Source organism: Symphalangus syndactylus, chromosome 9 (assembly GCF_028878055.3).
Source record: "Symphalangus syndactylus isolate Jambi chromosome 9, NHGRI_mSymSyn1-v2.1_pri, whole genome shotgun sequence".
Lineage (NCBI taxonomy): Eukaryota > Metazoa > Chordata > Mammalia > Primates > Hylobatidae > Symphalangus > Symphalangus syndactylus.
Genome location: NC_072431.2, coordinates 80017455 through 80037543, shown reverse-complemented (window position 1 = coordinate 80037543; position 20089 = coordinate 80017455). Strand labels below are relative to the sequence as shown.

At 45.7% G+C, this 20089-nt stretch overlaps 1 protein-coding gene across 15 annotated transcripts in view; it reads right to left on the bottom strand.

Moving 5' to 3' along the window:
- Positions 1 to 773: 773 nt before the first annotated feature.
- The window catches only part of GRB10 (growth factor receptor bound protein 10), a 204259-nt gene continuing 184943 nt past the window's right edge, over positions 774 to 20089 (bottom strand). For all 15 annotated transcript variants that reach the window (XM_055293144.2, XM_055293137.1, XM_055293145.2 and 12 more), the window contains 6 exons: positions 17415 to 17492; positions 16378 to 16494; positions 15385 to 15451; positions 15072 to 15159; positions 6076 to 6169; positions 774 to 3813 (listed from right to left, as the gene is read on the bottom strand). In XM_055293144.2, coding sequence (XP_055149119.1) covers positions 3667 to 3813; positions 6076 to 6169; positions 15072 to 15159; positions 15385 to 15451; positions 16378 to 16494; positions 17415 to 17492 — 591 coding nt within the window. In that variant the 3' untranslated portion in view covers positions 774 to 3666. The remainder of the gene's footprint in view (positions 3814 to 6075; positions 6170 to 15071; positions 15160 to 15384; positions 15452 to 16377; positions 16495 to 17414; positions 17493 to 20089) is intronic.

The window sequence follows — 20089 nt, the reverse complement described above, 5'->3', positions numbered from 1 at the left end:
AAGAGGCGTGAGATGGCGAGTCTGGCCCAAGTGTCAGGTCAGTAGGTCAGCCAGGATCCTCCCAGGCAAGGGCCGGAGAAGCAACAATAATGGGCATCTATTCTTATTCTGTCAGTTGTTTGCTGGCTTAGAAAACCTAGGCTCCAGACATTTTAATTGTCCTACTGCAGTGGGAAAAACGCCATTTGGGCTCAAGGGTGAATGTGAGTCTCTTGAGGTCTTTCTTAAGCCTGTGTGGGTATCTGACGGTTTCTGAAACCTTCTGAGGTCTGTTATTTTTACGGGGGAGGAGAGGCCGGCTGAGAATGTCTTGCCACCAACTTGGAGCACTAAGCAGCCAAGAGTCTGGTGTCTCACGAGGGCTGTGCAAGCTTGTGTGTGACACGTCCCAAACAGCTATGGATTCCTTGTGATAGTGTCTAGCTAGTGGTAAGAAGTGTGTTTTTAATATTCTAAGTCATTTCAAAAGTTTTTTAGTGGATGACAGGCCAGTGTTTTTTTTTTTTATTTTGTTTTGACAGGAATCTTGCTCTGTCACCCAGGCTGGAGTGCAATGGCACAATCTCGGCTCACTGCAACCTCCACCTCCCAAGTTCAAATGATTCTCCTGCCTCAGCCTCCTGAGTAGCTGGGATTACAGGTGCGTACCACCACGCCTGGCTAATTTTTATATTTAGTAGAGACGGGGTTTCACCATGTTGGTCAGGCTGGTCTCGAACTCCTGACCTTGTGATTGGCCAGTGTTTTAAAATTAGAAACAGACACACCAGCAATAGAAAATGAAGAACACTGTATTAATGTTTATTTCTAATTACAAGAAACAGAACATCAGTCCCTTATTTGTACAAAAATACCTGAAAGTTTACAATTAGGTTCACGAGCCAAAGAGCTATGTACAGAATGAAGCAAAGCACATGGAATAAAGGTTTTGTCTCTTCATTAATACCTTCTGCATTCCCTGAAAACGTTTATACACGCCAGGCCAATTTACAGTCACTGCAGTTTGCACTGTGACATCACAAATCTACCGCCAGCTTGCCCGCCCCCGGAAAGGCTCAGAGATCGGTCATACTGTCAGGTATTAAGTGCAGAAAAGAGAAGACAAAACATCTAGGCTGAGGCACATGTTTCTTCAAGGTTTAGCAAACAAAAGAACGTTCTGGAACTCTAACACCTAGTGTAACAGAGCTTACCTATTAAACTCTAATAACCAAAGCATTTGGCGTTTTCCTTCTCAACTTCGTCCCGGTTGCTACATGGAGTTTCATTTAGAAAAGAAAATCACAGGCAGAGATACAAAGTCAACAGGCTCCAAAACAACCCTGAGCTGTCCCCTTTACATTCATGTCAATTAAATACAAAAATAAAAGTCAAATGTCCTTCCGTCCCCGGTTTGCGGGACTTGTTCTCAGGTGGAATTCCCAACTGCCCAGCACGAGGCCAGCGAGCTGGGGGCCTTAGGAAGTCTGCCGCCACGCGGAGGCGGTTTACATTCTCCAACAATTCACTTCGGCAGGGAAAATACAAAAGACTACGTCAAACCAGCTACATACAAAACTGTGAATCAGAGTCAAGCTTTTGTTCTCCTTTTAAATAAACGCATATTTATAAATATGAAATACTGCAAATACAAGCTGTCTATCGGAGAGAGGCGTGAAAGAGAGAGATTATACACTGATGGGACTGGTCTACGTACACAGAAAAAGGAAATCCTAGAGTTGTTTTTCCTTGAAAAGGGTTTACCTCGAGCCAGTGAAGAGAAAGGAATCGTGGTGTAACTGCAATGTCCGTCCCTACAGTGAAGCCTGCTGCCAGGTGTGAACGCGAGAATTATCTTACTGTCAATAGTTTGAAAGACTGACTGGCTGCGAAAGGAAGAAAATGCAATTGAGCACTGATGGTTAAAAACATGTTTTGCTAGAAAATTCTTCATTTGTATACCTTTCATGGAAAACAACTAGAGTGTGGTCTGTAGATTGAAATACAGTGTTACTATACGGTAGACTGACTTCCAGCTGATTGGCCTTACTGAAGCTCGTGACACTGCTCTAGGCTACGGGGGTTGACTGAGGAGCAGAGAAATGCTGTTCCTTAGGGAGCACTTCAGTGGGGCGGATTTGGGGCAATATCGTGGCTAGCACAGATTCATAGAAGCCAGGCAGGTGTTGTCTTGAAAAAGGAAATCATTCTGCTCACCACAGTAGTTTGCTGCTTGTCAAAGGAGTCCTTTCTGCTTTGCAGGGATCAAAGGTAAGGAAATGGCCACTCTCACACCTGATCACTAAGCTAAGGGGACGTGGCAAAGGGGGCCACCCGAGGGGTGGAGGGGACCAAGTGACAACTCAAGCCACCGTCTGACTCATCTCCCGGAGCGGGGACAAAGTGTTGTGTTGACAAAACTCTTCCATGTCCACAACCACTGTGAGGTACTTCTGACCCTAAGCCAGCAGAGGAGGAGCCTCTAGCTGCTCTGCGTTCACTGGCTTATGGGGGTTTTCAGCAGGACGGAGGGCTGCAAGCAAAGATCTTTAAATATCAGCCTGTGCCTGTGCCCTCTGCAGCGTTTCCTTGTCTTTATCACCATGGAAACCCACGAGACACAGCACGAAGACAACCAGGTGCCATTTTCTCTTTAGATCCTTTAATCCCCCGAGGGACATCAGCCGTGAAACGACTCACACCACTGCAGCAGCAGGGGTAAGGCAGTGATCGTTCTAGAACAGGCTGAAGGCTGTGGAAACGCATGGCTGAAGTACCCAGGTGGATGATGCAGCATCCACCGCTGGCCGATGACGGGTGCCAGGTGTGTCTCAAGGAGGCTGGCCCACGTCAATCTAGAGGCGAGGCCATTCAGCCTGCTGTTTGTAGGAACAGTGAATTTTCCAAAGGAATAAAGTCTCCTGCACTGTGCAGAACAAGACACACTAATAACAAGAGGATCTGACATCTGAGCATAGAGAAATGATTAACAGACTGTGGTTGCTTGACTGAGTCCACAAAACATGCCAAATGCCTACCACAGTGACACCTTTTATTTTAACAAGAAAGCTTTTCAAGTATACTGGGAAGGGCTGGGTTTGTCATTTGGGAGCTGAATCCACACCGTGGTAGTCAGCAGAGGGTGTGAAGGACCCTCTGGGAACATTTGGGGACCCATATTCAGTTTGAAATCTGCCCATTCAAAACTCTTTCTGTATTATGTGAGTTGAAACGCCACATCCCCCTCCTACCATAGGCTGAATACAATATTGAAAACAAAGAAGGAGTGCAAAAAAGTGATCAATACAAAAAAAGTAAACATATCAGTTTTAATTGTCAAGATTATTCCAGGGCAAGAGTTCATTTCCAATCACTTCTCTCCGGTTCTTGTTCCTAAGCGGCCCAAGCCAAGATGATCATTCCAGTTTATTTTCAAATTTCCGCTGGATCTTCCATGCCCTCCCCAATTTGGCCGACGCAGAGGGAGGTGACCCTGCTGGGTTCACAGCAGCAAATCGTCGTTTAAGTCCAACAAACTAGTCAATCTTGGTCAGCTGGCACCGAACGAACCCATCTCACTCTGGGTCCCCAGGTGCAGAATCGATGTGTGTTCTTAACCAACGCACAGACCGCTTCTTCACTCCAGTGTTCACTTCCTCCAGTCTTCAGCCGAGAGGACATCTGCGGTCATAAGGCCACTCGGATGCAGTGGTGCTTGAGTTTGCAAGGCAGGACTCCTTTGTTCAGCTGGTAAAAGTCAACCAGCTGGATCAGGTCAGAGAATTTGGTGTTCCCGTCATCTAGGCTGAAGAACGTCTGCCCGTCGTCCTCGCACTGGAGAGACACAAGAACACTTGCCAGGTTAGAGGCCGCCACCTCAGGGAACAGAACGGGGCCCACGGCCAGCAGCAGCTACATCTGCCCATGATTTGATTCCAGAGGGACACACAGGGCAAGGTAGGCTAGAAAACACCAGGGGCGGGAAGGACAGGGGAGCAGAGGATGTGTGCTGGAGGCTGCCACGTCCCTGAGCGAGGGACAGACTTTGGGTGGGCTGCGGAGGCTGCTGAGGACAGCTGGCTCCCCTGCTCCCTGAGGTGGTCAAGGGGAAGGGCTCGAAGTTGCCCCCAGTTCACCCAGCTCGTGAGAATTACATTTACCAGTTAACTTGTAAGTACCCACTGTACACGGCATGCCCCGAGAAGACTGCACAAACCTGGGTCCTCACTATACAACCTCGGCCAACTCCTGAGGCCCCAGGGGTTTACTCTGCTCCATGATGAAGCAACTGTTGGGTGGCTATGAGGGATTAATAAGCTCACGCAGGTAAATTCCCTTCCTAGGTCCCTGAATATGGGGCAGTTATTTTTATTAAAGCAGGGGAATGCCACAGTATCCCCCAGAGAGAATCATATTCCTAACACCTGTTTTAACTCAGTGAGTTTTCAATTGGATGACTGTAGTACAGTGCAAAACACTGCAGAAAGGAGGTCGTATTGTTCACAGGGAACAGGTCAGCTTTAAGGCTTGGCTAATTAATGAGCTTGGAACCACTTCGTAACTCTAAAACCACTGCTAGAGCTAACAGCACATCCCACAGCCAGTTTTCACACACACACACAGGCTGCAAACTTAATGCCCTAAGTCCCAAGTTGCTGTTCTTTTGTTACTTGTAGGATTTGGGCATTACACACTCTGCCTACCATGAAAGCCCCCTTCTTTCTTTCTTTTTTTAATTTACTCATCCAGCCTAAAATGTCACTTTTCATTTTATATTTTGAGCTAAAATTATAACTGTGTGAATAATATAATGCAGTAGAAGAACAAAAAGGATCGTCTATGCAGCACTTTCCCTAGGATAGTAATTCCTGTATTTGCATATAAGGTTGGCTGGAAGCTGGGAAGGCTGGACTCAACCCCAGATTCTGTTCCGCACCCCAGCACGGTGCAGGGAAAGCCACTGACAGCCATGAGCCTCATTTTCCTCATGAGTAAGGTGGGGATGTCAGCACACAGCAGGAAGCAAGCAGCCACAGAAAAGACAGTGCATGGCACACTGCCTTCTCCTGGCTCACAAAAGCTAAGCAAGACACCCTCCTCATCCTGTATGGTCCACGGCTGCCAGTCACTACACGATTCTTGAGGTCATAACAAAGTCCTGGGGACCAGATAAGCCTGAAGAACTCCAGGTTCAACTGTGTAAAACAGGTGAGTTTAGCTAATTTAAGCCTTCTCAGAGCTTTTTCTTTGCTGACATGCAGATTGAATCTCTGAGAGGCAACATCCAGCCAGCCTCTTTTGGTAGAGTTTGCGTTCCACAGGATGCATTTCACAAACATTATCATTACCTGCAGAATTTATCAATTCAGCATGTAAGCAGCTGCTATTAATTTTGTGCATTGTATTCTCAGCTAAACTGAATTCTTGCAGGTGCTGATCTGGCACTCTAATCATGAACTAGAATTGAACTGTGGCACACTGAAGTGAGAGGCAGACAACATCAGGCAAATCAAACATAAAGTGCGTTGTCAAAAAAAGTAGTGTTGATTAATGTATTCTGTCATGAAGTTTTTGGAATTGTTCAGAGGGAGAATGGTCTTTAGATCCAAGGACCATGTGGAAGGAGAAACAAAATTAATCTTTGGGAGGCCATTTATGCTTCTTGGATAGCCCTGGTGCACACCAGGACAAATTACAAGACTCCTCAGACTCCAGCAGCCAACAGGCAAACCTGCTGCACAATTCCTGCCTTCCAGACCCATGTGCTCACGGCTGCGGGGCCCTCAGCTAATTCTCCTCCACCTCCCCTTCCTGTGACCTTGGTCCTCCCCATCAGTACCCTTTCGGCTGCAACCAAGAGCTCACAGGCTCAAGGGGGCCCTCAACACCCTATCGCCACTTTCAGGATTATTTCTAGGGAAATGTTTTTCTAATTTCAAAAGACAAACCTGTAAAGAAATTCTTGAAAGTTGCTTACCTGCAGCCTTGAAACTGTCTGATACTTACCGGTCTTGTCGGTTTATAACTTGAAAATTGCATTAAGAATGAAACCAGAAAACAAACCACAAGGACCGGTCTGAGAACATCAATACTTACAGGTAAGATCTGGAAATTTTTAATTTTCTGGTGATGACACAGTGTGAGTACAAATGCCTTTGGATTACTCTGGCTGTCACGGAGGAGAAAAAGCCTGGGGAAGGGAAAATAGTTGATTGCTAAAATATTTTAAAATCTGGAACTAATCACACACACACTCTCTTACACACACACACACACACACACACACACACACACACACACACACAGGCTTGGAGCCACAATGCTTCAGTGCTTTGGCATCTGAGTGGCCTCTAGGGGCAACAGAACCCCAGGCAAGCACCAAGACGGTAATTCTGAATTGTCATTCTCCATTGGAAAAAAGCTGGGCTCCTTGGGGATATGCCTGACTACAGGGTTAGGGCAGGGAAACTATAGGATGAAAAGGAATATTTTGTGCCTGCATATCAAGAAGTGCTCAAAGAATAATGAGGACATGTCAAAAAGACACAGGAGGCATGATGACTAAATCTGGGCATCAAAATGAATTTTAAAAGTAATGGATCATAACCCATAAAATCGGAATCCGTGAGTCTGCAGTATTATTTAAAAATAAATGAGCAAATAAATTAATAGGGGAGAAGGCGAAGATCTTTCTTGGAGGAGAATGTCAGCCAATAAATAAAGGCACGATGCAGTCAAAAACTACCCTTTGGCAATTACCGTAGTAACTAACAATTAACGAAGGAGAGGGGGATCTTCAACAAACGCTGAAACCAGCACATGAAAGGTGGATGAGAAACAAGAGTATTTTCATGGCATCAAAGTATGGTACTGTTAATACTTATTTACTACAAAGGGGAAAATAATAGCTTTACAGTGGAGAAATCTGGCCGACAGCATCTTCTTCATCAAGAAGTGTCTAAATTACCACCACTGGCAATGAGACAAATTGACCTTGAGGGCCTCAGGAGACGATGTACTGAAGATGACACAACATCACTTTTCTGGGGTGCTCCTGCCAAAAATGCATAGCCTGAATCTCACCATGAGTGAGGAGCCTAGGCTGAGCCCAGGCACACTCTACAAGAACTGGCTTCTACTCGAAACGCAGGTCAAGATTATGAATACATGCTGGGAGAGAAGATTTAGGATGAAGATGTTCTTTTGCTATAAAGGAGGCAATTAGGAAGAAGGGTATAGATTAGACAATGAACTGCGTCAATGTTAACTTCCTGGTTTTTATAATGGTACTGTGGTTATAGAAGTTCTTGTTCTTAGAAATTTTACACTGTAATAATTCAGATTAAAGGGACGTCATGCCACAACTTACTCCTAAATGGTTCAGAAGAAAAAACAATAACTAAGAACAATAAGGCAAATGTGCCATAATCTTAATAAGGGTATCTGGGCGAAGTGTGTACAGTTCATCCTATTATTATTGCAACCTTTCTATAACCTTAAAATTATTTTTTAAAATCTTAAATTAGAATAGCACAAAAAAGGCATTAAATCATTGCTCTTACATGAAAAAATCTGGACTTAGCTGAAAAGATAGTTATACATCAGAAAGTGAAGAAGGATCCAACGAAAGCTACAAAGAAGAAATGGCCTGAGAAGGAACTCACTTTAAATGTATCCAAAACCAAACTACAATCATCAGCAAAATCACCAGTTCTAGATTGCAATGTGAAGATGGAAAGCAGTTAAATAAGACTGGAAAATCCCATGCTGAAAAGGTAAAACAAATATATTTTACTACAGGACTTCTCAGAGCCTTAAATGTGTGAGGATATTCATGGTAACTGTCTAGCAGTTTTCCAATATTATCTACGTAGAAACCTCCCCCACCCTTTCTAAAATAGCACTTTGCAGGCCTTGTGTTCTTCAGGATATACTTTGGGAAACACCGATCAGAATGGGATTCCACGGTTTGGCTTGGTCAGGCCAGATGGGATGGTGTGAGGAAGCTCAGACCCCACTGGGGAAAATGCGGCACCGCCAGAGAGAAGACGAGGAGATCCAGTTCTTCTCCCAAGTGCTGGTGCATGCTAGGCAGCTGTGCCCACCTCAAAGACTTGTCAGAGTCATGTCATTCCAAATAAAACATCGTTACTCTGACACCCAGAAGCTTGCCGAGCTTCAGCTCTAACTAGAGGAAAATGTGGGGTGTCCCTTTCTCTGCCATTAACTATCTGTTGTCTCCTTCTGCAGATGGGAAGCTACAGACGAGTGAATGGCAGCATGGCCCAGGCCTGTTCACCCCTGAGAGGGATGTGCACCCCTGAGAGGGGCAGGCTCACCCTGTGAAGTCCCAAGGCTGCTCAAAGGCTTGAGCTTTACAGGGAATGCCTGAAGGTTGTCTATCTGAGATGACTGCTATGGGGGGAGAATGGCATGGCTTAGACATCAGCAGGAATCCTGGATAGGTCACTTATTAGCTTCATCATCTTGGGCAACTTGCCTTCTCAGCCTCAATTTCTTCATCTGCAGAAGGGGAACAACACCTTTTTTTTTTTTCTTTCTTTTCTTCTTTTTGAGACGGAGTTTTGCTCTTGTCACCCAGGCTGGAGTGCAATGGTGCAATCTCAGCTCACTGCAACCTCTGCCTCCCAGGTTCAAGCGATTCTCCCCTCTCAGCCTCCCAAATAGCTAGGACTACAGGTGCCCGCCACCACATCCAACTAATTTTTATACTTTTAGTAGAGATGGGGTTTCATGGTATTAGCCAGGCTGGTCTCAAACTCCTGACCTCAGGTGATCCGCCCGCCTCGGCCTCCCAAAGTGCTGGGATTACAGGCGTGAGCTACTGCACCCAGCCAGAATAACTCTTCTCTTACAGGACCATTGAGAAGACTATGGCTGATGTATATACAGCTTTGTGCATGATCACATGCCAATACAAGGTAGCTTGAAATAAGTCAATGCAATCAGCCAACTGCCATAATCCCGTGATTTCTAAGGGGATTGTAGTTATAGGAAAGATGCCCAGTGAGAAGCTAACCACATTAAGTGACTACTAACCAGGCTCAGAAGTTGTAAACACGGCCCAGGATGGACAGTGGCAAAAACCAGGTAAGTTCTTAAGAATGGATGATAGGGATGGTGCACTCACCAGTCCATCATAAATGAATGAAGGGCCCCTTGTGACAGGACCCGACAGTGATCAGAGTACAATCTAGACCACGTTTACAAGCAAGACACTGTGCAAAGTGTTTCATGCATGTATTAACTCATTTATCTTCACGGTGATACTGTTATCTTCATTTCACAATGATAAGGGAAGTGACACACAGAGAAGCTAAGCAACTTCCCCAAGGTCACACAGCCAGTCATGGAGGAGTTCCTCGTTCAGCAGGAAAAGCAGACGAAAAGTGAAAGTATCCCTCTTACAAGGGTGCTATGTGAGTCCTGGGGATAACACTTCTCTCTCTGAAGCTGGGAGAAGGGAAAGCTTCAAAGAATTCAAATTTTGCTGAAGAGGTTTCCTTCCAACATGTGGAGGGGCATGAAGTGCAGACAGAGGGACTGCACAGGCAGATGACACAGGGGTCGATGCCTGGCACAGCAGGAAGGCCAGTGGGGCTGGACCATGAGTGTGAGTGTGGTGGGGGGGCATCCACATGCCCTGGGGGGATAAGCGTGGTGCTGGGGGTGGGGTGGGATTGTTTGGCAGAGAGGACTACAGACCTAGATTTGCCCTTAAAAAGATCCTTCTCCTGCAGTTCTGGGATGGGCATGGGTGGCAAGACAGGAAGGAAGCAGGTGGCAAATTCAGTACAGGGCTGGTAAAGCACGAGTATGCGCGCGCACATGCTCAGCTGCATGGGTGGGGACGGGGATGAGAGAGGAGCTGCCTGGATCCTGGGATTTCAGGAATACCTTACGGGCTTATTTAAGGCTCTGATGTCTCTTTCTAACTGCATATACCATTTGGGAATAAAGCTATGGGAAATGCTGTTGTTATATTGTCTGTCCAGAATCTTGTGCTGCTTTTTCGAGGTGGTTTTCTTTTTTTTGTTGTTTAACTCTTTAAACTGGCTTGCCTTCATCATCTCTGCAGGGATCAGTAAAGATTAGAAATGCATTATTTACCTTGTTATACAGATACACCTCCTCCCTACACCCAAGAATGGAGAGGAAGATGAGCTGTTTCTGTGTTAATGCCTGAATGGATCCCATTATCTGCATTTCTGTGTGTGGTTAGCGCTCCAGCAGCCTAAGGCAGGAGCTGGAAATGACAGCCTTGGAGACAAGGAAGGCTCCAGGGAGGACGGAGAGGAATGCCTGCTGATAAATAAGACAGGCCAGGCGGCACCAGCCGGGCTGATTTGGGGAACAGAAGGTAACAGGTGATTATGGATAAAGCTTCTATCGCTTTACAAGTCTGGAAAGACGGATGCCTCGCCAACTGGGTTTCTGATCCAAGAAAAATTGAAAGACAAACATGGCTGGGGGAAGCAAAACGCTGACACACAATTCAGGTGGCCCAGCAGTGCTGACCTGCAATCCACCCCACCCCAAGGCAGCCCTTCCAATCCAAAGTGGACAGAGTGGGCCTTATCCCAGAATCACTCAGGAAGCTTCTTCAAACATATGACTGCCACGCCCACCCCCGAGGTTCAGAAACATCTTCACCTCGGGGTAATGGGTGTCCTCACTTCCCTGGCCTTGGGGAGGACACTTAGTGACCACGGCACCAAATAAAGCCTCCTGTGGAAGTGCCACTTCTCCAGCAGAGTGACGCTACCCCGAAGTGAGCCCGCGCTGCCTCCAACAGACAGCAAGGGTAACAGAGGTCCCCCTAGAACATTCTGGGCCCACTGTTGATGTGGTTCAGGGGTATAAGCAGGTATACACTGTATTAGAAGCCCCAGAACACACAGACACCCCTAACTCAAAAACGTCATGGAAAGAGAAATTTCTGTGTTAGGCTTTTCTCTCCTCAGGCATGCCAGAAACTTTAGAGGAGAAACATACTGTTTTATAGTTAGAGGAGGAGTTGCTTTTAATGCTTTGAGAGACTGCTCTGTGATAAAGCTGACATCTCGAGTAAGGAGTTTTGGAGCAATTGTAAAGCCACATGGGAAACAAAATAAAATCAGACCCTTACTCTACCCAGCAGTAAGGATAAATAAACCCAAGTGCACCTGGGATCGAAACGAAACCAAACCAAGACCAAAAACGAACCAACAAGGACAAAAGAAAGAAAGGGAGTATGGAGAGAGCAGGAAGGAAGGAAAGAGGAGCAGAGGGAAGGAGGGAGAGAGAGGGGGAAAGAAAGAAAGGGAGTATGGAGAGAGCAGGAAGGAAGGAAAGAGGAGCAGAGGGAAGGAGGGAGAGAGAGGGGGAAAGAAAGAAAGGGAGTATGGAGAGAGCAGGAAGGAAGGAAAGAGGAGCAGAGGGAAGGAAGGAGAGAGAGGGGGAAAGAAAGAAAGGGAGTATGGAGAGAGCAGGAAGGAAGGAAAGAGGAGCAGAGGGAAGGAAGGAGAGAGAGGGGGAAAGAAAGAAAGGGAGTATGGAGAGAGCAGGAAGGAAGGAAAGAGGAGCAGAGGGAAGGAGGGAGAGAGAGGGGGAAAGAAAGAAAGGGAGTATGGAGAGAGCAGGAAGGAAGGAAAGAGGAGCAGAGGGAAGGAGGGAGAGAGAGGGGGAAAAGAATCCAGGTACAAGACAACATGAATGCACCCCTTTATGATTTAGGAGTGGGAAAAAGAAAAGTGTCTGCAACGTAACTGATTAGAAAAACGGACAAAAAATGTAAACAGGGCAGAACTGCCAAAAGACAAAGAAGTCCTTCCATACATGAAATGAGGGTCAGCTTCCTTCATGAGATGTGGCTGACAGCATGACTCTCAGATGGAAGAGGTAAGTCTGCTGAGGGACTCTGGTGACATTTCACAGTATTACATAGGCCCTGCTCTTCCATCCCACAGCCTCACTTCTCAGGACTCATAGCAAAGATACACGGCAAAATTATGAAACAATGCAGCACTGTGTCTCATAACATTTGCCTGGAAACATGGTGAACATCCCTCAGTAGGGGACATTTTAAAAAATGATGTTCCGTGTACATAAAAGAAAACCCAAGAGTGGAAAAGAAAATGTGGGCCATCGCCATGCGCTGCTGTGGAGCGACCCTTGGGACGCAGAGACTGCAGGAACTGCGCAGCGCAGTACTTGCAGCACGCTACCTTTGCTTAACAAAATCTTTTCACTCGTATTTGTACAATGAAATGACAGAAGGATAAACAAACACTAATAAAAGCTGTTTATCTGTTGTAGGGGTTGGGAGGCAGAGTTGAGTGGACAGGGCATGTGCCTTATTTCATAGATCTGACTTTGGAACCATGAAAATGTTTTATGCGATTTACAAAGCAGCATTCAACCAAAAAGAAAATAAATCAGATCCACTTGCAAACACTAAAGAGAAACTGAAACAAACAAACCTGATTTACCCAGCAGTTTGGTGACAGAACCATAGAGAAGAATTACTTTAAGTGACTTTGGGCAAGGTATTTTAAGGTAACCTGCCTGGATTAATCCTTACGGATTAAAAGGACTGCAAAGAAATCGCAATTCAGGAGTCTTACTGAATTAATATCAGCATTAATATTTTCAAGATATTACATCTATTTTATATTATGTAACATAAAGCAATAAGTAATTAAGTTAATGCCATGAACAGAGATCATCAGAGGAAAAAACAACAAAATCAAAGAAGTAAAAAATCCTGTAATCTCAAATTTGAATTAGCAATATCAATGTGAACCCAACATTTATTTTTTGTTTTAAAAAAGCCCATGTCCTAGCTCTGTTTACTAAAAAGATCTAAAGATTGTAGTCTCCAAATACCATTTTCCATTAGAAAGAATCAGGGTCCCTGTGAGAAATGCATCATTTGAGTCTAATACATCTTGTCACCCCAAAATCAAATACCATTAATGCTAGCTCAAAAGAACTCAGGAAGCAACTTGAAGGACCCATCGGCCAGTGAGGGGCAAAGTGAGCATCAAGAAGATGAGGTTTTGACTGAAATAAATCAAACACAAAAATCTAAGTTCATAGTAACAGTTTAAACAAAATCCAAACAAACTAACAACAAAAACACCCCTTGTTTGCCTCTAGTGGAAGGTGGGAGATCACAAACTCATTATTCTAAAAATTGACAAGTAAAGGTGAAATCCAGGCATTTACCTACTTTTTCCAGGAAATATCTAGTGCAAGAAAGAACTTCAGCTCATATAGGAAGGAATTAGAAAATGATGATTTTGGAACCCCTAATGAAATACTGAACCTCGGCAAGTTCACCAAGGGCTGCTAAAACCATGTGGTGGACGGGGACGGCAGCCTCGGTGGGGAGGTTCCAGCTGGCTGCGCTTGAACCCCTGCTCACCCGACACCACTAAACAGCAGCCAGGCTTCAGGCCTCCTCCACTCCAGGCAGCAGAGCACCCAGTACCTGCCCTGCAGACACCAGGCAGAAGAAATGCATCTGATCACACCATGACCACCACTCCCCAGGAATCAGGGAGACAGAGGAACTTACTAAAATAAACAAACATGCTATTAGCAAATGACCCACTTCTTTAACAAACAAAAGATGTTTAAAAAAAATAGAAGAAAAACGGAGTGATGAGAAAGACTATTCTATATCCAAGGAGACAGAAGTATATGGTATAGCATCCAAATGCCATTTGTGGGTCCTGCCTTAAATAACCTCAATTTAATTTAAAGGAGTTTTTTGGTGACAACTGGAGAAATCTGAACATGGATTAGCTTTTAGATGATAGTAAGAAATTCTTTATTTAGTTAAGTGTAATAACACTGCAGTTATATCAAAACACAAGGGTCCTTATTTTTTTAGAGACAGGCATTGAGATGTATTTGCTGGCAAAAATTTAGGATATCTGAAATTTCCTTTAAAATAGAAGAGGAGGAAGAGGAGGAGAAAAAAAGATAAAGAGAGATGAAGAGGAGGAGGAGAATGTGGGAAAGGGAAGAGGTGAAGTAAGTTAGCAGGTTGAAGCTGCGTGATGGGTAAGTGGGGTTTCATTATACACTTATGTGAATGTGAAAATTTCCGTAATAAAACTTTTTGTAAAACGAAGGACACAAGAATCACTCTTTGAGTTTGGCAGCTTCCAGGAACCTGTATTTTGAGCATTCAGACCCCGTATGGGACAGCTCCCACACGATGTAACTACTTCCTCAGGGAGGATGATCAGCCTGTGTCTCTTTCTGGAGGACTCTGCTGGCTCCGCAGTGTCAGCCTTCTGTGGTAACTGCATCCCATGTCCCTGCCCCTATATCCACACTGGCTAGCTCCTTTCCAGGGTCATTCAAGTGTGGTCTTGGGATTTGCTTGGTCATTCAAGTGTGGTCTTGGGATTTGCTTTGGTCAATGGGATGGTGGCAAATGTGATGCTACGAGAATCTTGAGAAGTCTTGTGCATGTGTAGTGGGGTTTAACCTCTTGCTATGCCTGGGAGCCTCAAGTAACCTGCTGCAGACACATGCCCAGTCACTCATCGCCACGGCAACAGCCCACAGCAACAACCAGACACAAGTGAACCTATCCTGGACTGTCCAGCCCCAGCCAAGCTGGCCCGGGTGAGAAAGGCCACTCAACCAACAATGATACGTAATTTATTTTTGTTGTTTTAAGCCACTAAGGTTTGGGGCTATTTGTTCTCAGCAAAACCAACCTCATATAGTACACAATCAAAAAGTGTAGGCAAAAGCATTTTTTTTTCCATCTTCCCACTACCTTCTGAAGATAAAACAACTTGTGTTGTCCATCTCTTCAGATTTCTTATAGAGGTGAAGGATAATTACAGACACAGTCTGGGCAGACATGGATTAGATCCCTTTCTGCCCCTTACTAGCTGGGAAAGCCCTGCATACCACTTATATCTCTAGCCTACCTTTTCTGCTCTTTAAAATGAGGACAAAACTGCTGCCTGTCCAGCAAGGATGTCTGAGGAATTAAACAGAACAGATCCCCAGCACAATAAAACCTTAGCAGACGACAGCTCTTATCAGTGGTGGTTCCTTACCCATCCACGAGCCCTTGCTGTTTAATGATCCTGTGGGATTCCTCCCTGGAGATCCTCCCGTGAAACCAGTGCTGTGTCCTGTGAATCACTGTGGGGGGAAGAGAGGAGGAGGGTAGGATGGTGGTGCCTCTGCAGAATGGCTTCCCTGACAGCACAACCAACTCTGATCAACTCAGAGCTCCCGACTCCCCCAGCTACAGCTTGTGTGGTGCACTCTGGCCACAGGCAAATTCGTAAGGCTCAGGGGGAGTGGAGGGGGATGCTGTTTGATTTTCTTTATGTACAAAAACATCAGGCAATGTGCTCTGTTTACCTGTACTTAGGGTAGAAGGGTGGAGGGGACTTTGGCTACCTAGGATGTTCATCCGTGTGCTTCGCTTCTGCAAAAGAAATCCCACATTAGCACCGAGGACAGCAGACAGACACACCAAGTCACCCAATATGTCCCAGCTCATGGCAGGCCACTGGGTGGGGTGCCTGACTGGGCTCACAAGGGACCTTGCCCCATCTGAAGCCCCCACTGACCCCTGAGAACAAAGAGCTCAGGGTTCCCAGTTGTTAAGAACACCCTGAAATATCTCTAGTAGCCCCAGTATCGAAGTAGACATGCTTATTTCTCACACTGAAGACAGACGATGAAAACGCCATGAACATCCTGGTAAATCTCAGGAGAAACACACAAGCCTTTCTATTAAACTCACACAGTTCTCAAAACACTGGGCACTGGAGTCCCCGTGCTTGGGACTTCCTTCTTTTTCCCATCCCCTGAGGCTGAAGTACAGAAAATGCCACAGTCCAGGCTCCTGTTTTGCACATGGCCTTTAAGTCTCAGGACTTAGAAGCTGAGTGATAGTCTTCCAGTCTTCCCACCTGGAGATTAAGAACCTAAGCCTCAGGGGTGAGGGAGCGGCCCAAGGCCTCCAAGCTGTTAGTAGCAGACCTTGATATGAGCACCTGCTGGCCCCATTCAGGCCCGGGCTCTGTGCACTCCATAGACAGCCACTGCCAGTTCATCAGTAGAATAGTTCTGCATAGGAGCCAGGGAGGGCAGAGAGCTCTGTTCCTCTCCTGTCCCTTCCATGAAAGCCCAGGGGACAGGGGACAGTGGGGAAAGCCTGGGTGCTGGGAACGTGGAAGGGGCCTAGAAGGGCCAACTGCTTCCTGCAGCTGAGAACTCAGAGGCCACCCCACCCAACATGCCACCCCTCTTGCCAACCCGCATAGAGCCATTCCTCTGGGAGAAGACCACGTGGTGGGGCTACCACCTCGAGGGTGCCCCTCCACGCTGGCCAGGCCGGGGCCTTACCCTCCAGGCGTGGCCCTCCTCCAGGGCTGCGCTCTGGGCCTCTGCCGGATTCTCTATCACGCGTCCTGTTTGCCCAGAAAAATCCATTGCCACGAGGGAGTTCTCGGAGACGCTGCGCTGAAAAGGAAAGGCCGCAGTTCTTAAAATGCAGGGAAATAAGGCAGAATGGAGTCTTGGTGTGAAACTACCATCAAGAAGGTCAGGAAAGGGGAGCAGGGAATGCCCACTTTCTACCTCTGAACTCCCCAAGTTTCAGGTGGGAAATTCACCGGTTCAGGCTGAAAACTCAGTGGCCCCCTTCAGTTTTTCTTAAGAATGAAACACATTCTAGTCCTCCCTGAGTATTAAAGAGGCTGCTGGTGAGTCCCCCGGCACCCCCAGCATTTGGACCATGTGGTCCTTCACAGGCTCCTGACCTGCACTCCAACACATCAAAGAAATCAACAGCCAGGGCGAGCCTAGGCCTCCCCAGTGAGTTATTCCCTCGGGGATGTGGGTTCAGGAAAACTCGTGGGCCCTTTCTGTGGCACCATTTGGCATCTCAAAGGGGCAGATGCTGAAGGACCCTCAGAACTGTATTTTGAGAAGATGAAGTGCTTCTGCCCCTTTGAGAACACAGTGCCCAGAACACAAGAGGAACGATGACAATTTCTAAATTCTCACCAGGGAATGAATGCAGCATAATAGTCAACAGCTCCCATGGGTCCCAAGGCTTAAGGAAGAAAGGCGAAAGGCAATACCCCACAAGGCCAAAGTTGTTGCTGCCATTTTGGAGCACTTAAAGAGAGCCACCTACTTACACAACCCTGAGGGGAGATGCAGGGACAGGAGAAGAACGGCAGAGGAATTCACTCCCTGCTGTTGCACTGTTGAGGCTACAAAACCTACGTCATCGTGGGAAGTACTGGCTTCCCTGAAACGCACACACACTCTCCGGAGCTTCTCTTGCCCACCCCGTGTGAAATGAGGCGTCCTTAACACATGTGATGCAGAAGCTGAAAAGGCACTAGACTTGTGAAGCTCCTGGCTTTACTTACCACTGGCGTTGAGAACGGGGACAGCAATGCCTTCCTCTGCTGAGGGATTCGGTAGTTCTGGTAAAGGAGCATTCCATACTGGAGGGGAGAGGCCACAGTTAGTCACCGGCCCGGGAGCCCCAAGGCCCGGCATGTGACAAATGCGACGGCAGCAAACGGCAATGTTGAGTGCAGAACAGAGAGTGATGCCCTGTACCAGCCTCCAGGAGCCTGAGTGCCGCTGACCCTGATCAACGCAGGGATTGGGGCAATGACGCCCCTTGAAATAAAAAATCCGAGTATAGCTTTTTACTCCCCCAAAACTTACCTACTAGTAGCCTACTGTTGACCAGAAGCCTTAATGATAACACAAACAGTTAATTAACATATATTTTGTATGTTATATGTATTCTATACCATATTTTTATAAGGAAATAAGCTAGAGAAAAAAATGTTATTAAGAAAATCATAAGAGACAATACAATTATGGGATTGTACTGCATTCAATTCTGTAAATCTACATTGTTGACACAATTAATTATCTGTGATGTGGAGGGCAACCACTCAATCTCTAGTATGTATCAAGCAATTTAAGTTTTTCTTGTCATGTCATGACTTTTCTCTATTCTCGGGCTCACTTCCAGCTTCACTAGTGGCATTTCACACAGGTCCCATGGTGTTCTTTAAAGTTCCTGTATTGCACTACACACAATGAAAAATACTCCAGAAACATGGCCCATTTTTTTACTACAACACGCAATTTATTGGAGAGAGGACCTGCTCATGGGGAGATAATCAGCAACACCAGGTGGGTTTTTAAATGGATATTTGCAAAATCTGAGTTCACTGTAATAGCAACAGGAGGTGGCTACAATATTATGAGAGTAATACAGCAGGGACTATAGTTAATTTTATGCAGTTTTGAGGTAATCTACATCTTTGTTTGTTTACATCTCTTGACTACAAATGGTGCCATATACAGTCTGAGTTTGTGTGCATTCAGTTTTGATAAATTTTAACTTTTGATAATAGATTTATATATATAAAAAAATCTCTAAGTGGACCTGCACAGTTCAAATCATTCAACTTCACATTTAATACGGTGCACACCTCAGTGCTGCTGCTACTGTTGTCCCTCAGGAGGGAAGAGCTGACTGGTTTTGGAATAAGCGGGACAGTGACAAACACAATAATAATAACATCAAGAGCAAGTAATCTTACTGAGTGCCACTATGGGCTACGTATGTGTCTAAGTGCTTTATGTTGTTATTTCATTTAATCCTCTCCATTTTATGAGCTGTATACTATAATTATCCCCATGTTACAGAGCACAGAACTGAAGCACAGAGGAATGAGGCAAGCTGCCCGCAGTCACGACTTTGAACGTACACGGCCTGTTCCAGACCCAGTGCCCTCCCTAGCTGAGGCTTGCCACTTAATTGGCTCAGCAGTCTGCACTTTCTGATCCTGGCAATGAGGACTCAGGGCCCTGCAAAGTCTCATACACATCCAGCATCCCAACCTACACACCCAAATCTCACATTCCAACCACGTGGAGAAGAAGAGTCAGAAACAGGAAGCGAAGTCATCAAGTGGGACACCTCTTCTTTCATGGGATCTAAGCTCAGTTCTGGCTCTAGGTCTCATGGCACATACTCATTTCTAAGACAAAAATACCTAGAACATGATGCAAAGGTCTAATACAGGAACGACTGCACTCCAGCAAGAGAAGAGCGAGAACAGGTCAGGAGAAATATTTGATGAGATAATGCCAAGAACTTTCCAAAGTTGACAAAAAGACGTCAAGCTACAGATTCAGGGTGTAGGATAAATAAGCCCACTCCGAGCATATCATGGAAAGATTGCTGAAAAACAGACACAAAGAAAATGTCAAAAACAACCAGAGGAAAACATGCATTATTTTCACAGAAGCAATGGGAAGACAGACAACTAATGTTTTCACATAAATTATAAGATTCAGAAGACAATGCAGTGGGAAGATGCAGAAGAGAATAACCGCTAACCTTGCATCCTATAACCAGTGAAACGTTCCTTCAAGAATGAAAGTGAAACAAAAAGTGAGAAAATTTCTCAGGCCCACATGGAAAGAACCGCTAAGTTGAGGTCTCCTAGTCCCAGACAGAAGAATGCAAATTCAGGAAAGATTAAAGTGCAAAGATGTAGGTGATTAAAATTAAAATTGAGTATATAAAACAGTAACAACAACATTATGTCTTAAGAGGTTTTATATATGTGACAAGAATCCTTCAAAAGGGACAATGGAGCAAATGGAGTGAAAGGTCCTCATGCCTGCCTGAAAGCAGTCAGTAAACGTACTACATTATAAAAGATTTTAATAAGTTCAAGGGGCATGTTACGCCGGGCGCAGTGGCTCATACCTGTAATCCCAGTACTTTGGGAGGCCAAGGCAGGCAGAGTGCTTGAGCCCAGGAGTTTGTGACCAGCCTAGGCAACATGGCAAAACCCTGTCTCTATAAAAAATACAAAAATTAGCCGGGCATGGAAGTGCATGCCTATAGTCCCAGCTACTCAGGAGGCTGAGGTGGGAGGATGGTTTGAGCCCGGGAGGTTGAGGCTACAGTGAGATGAGCTCATGCCACTGTACTCCAGCCTGGAAGGCAGGGTAAGACCTTGACTCAAAAAAAAAAAAAAAAAAAAAAAGGTGTGATATCTAG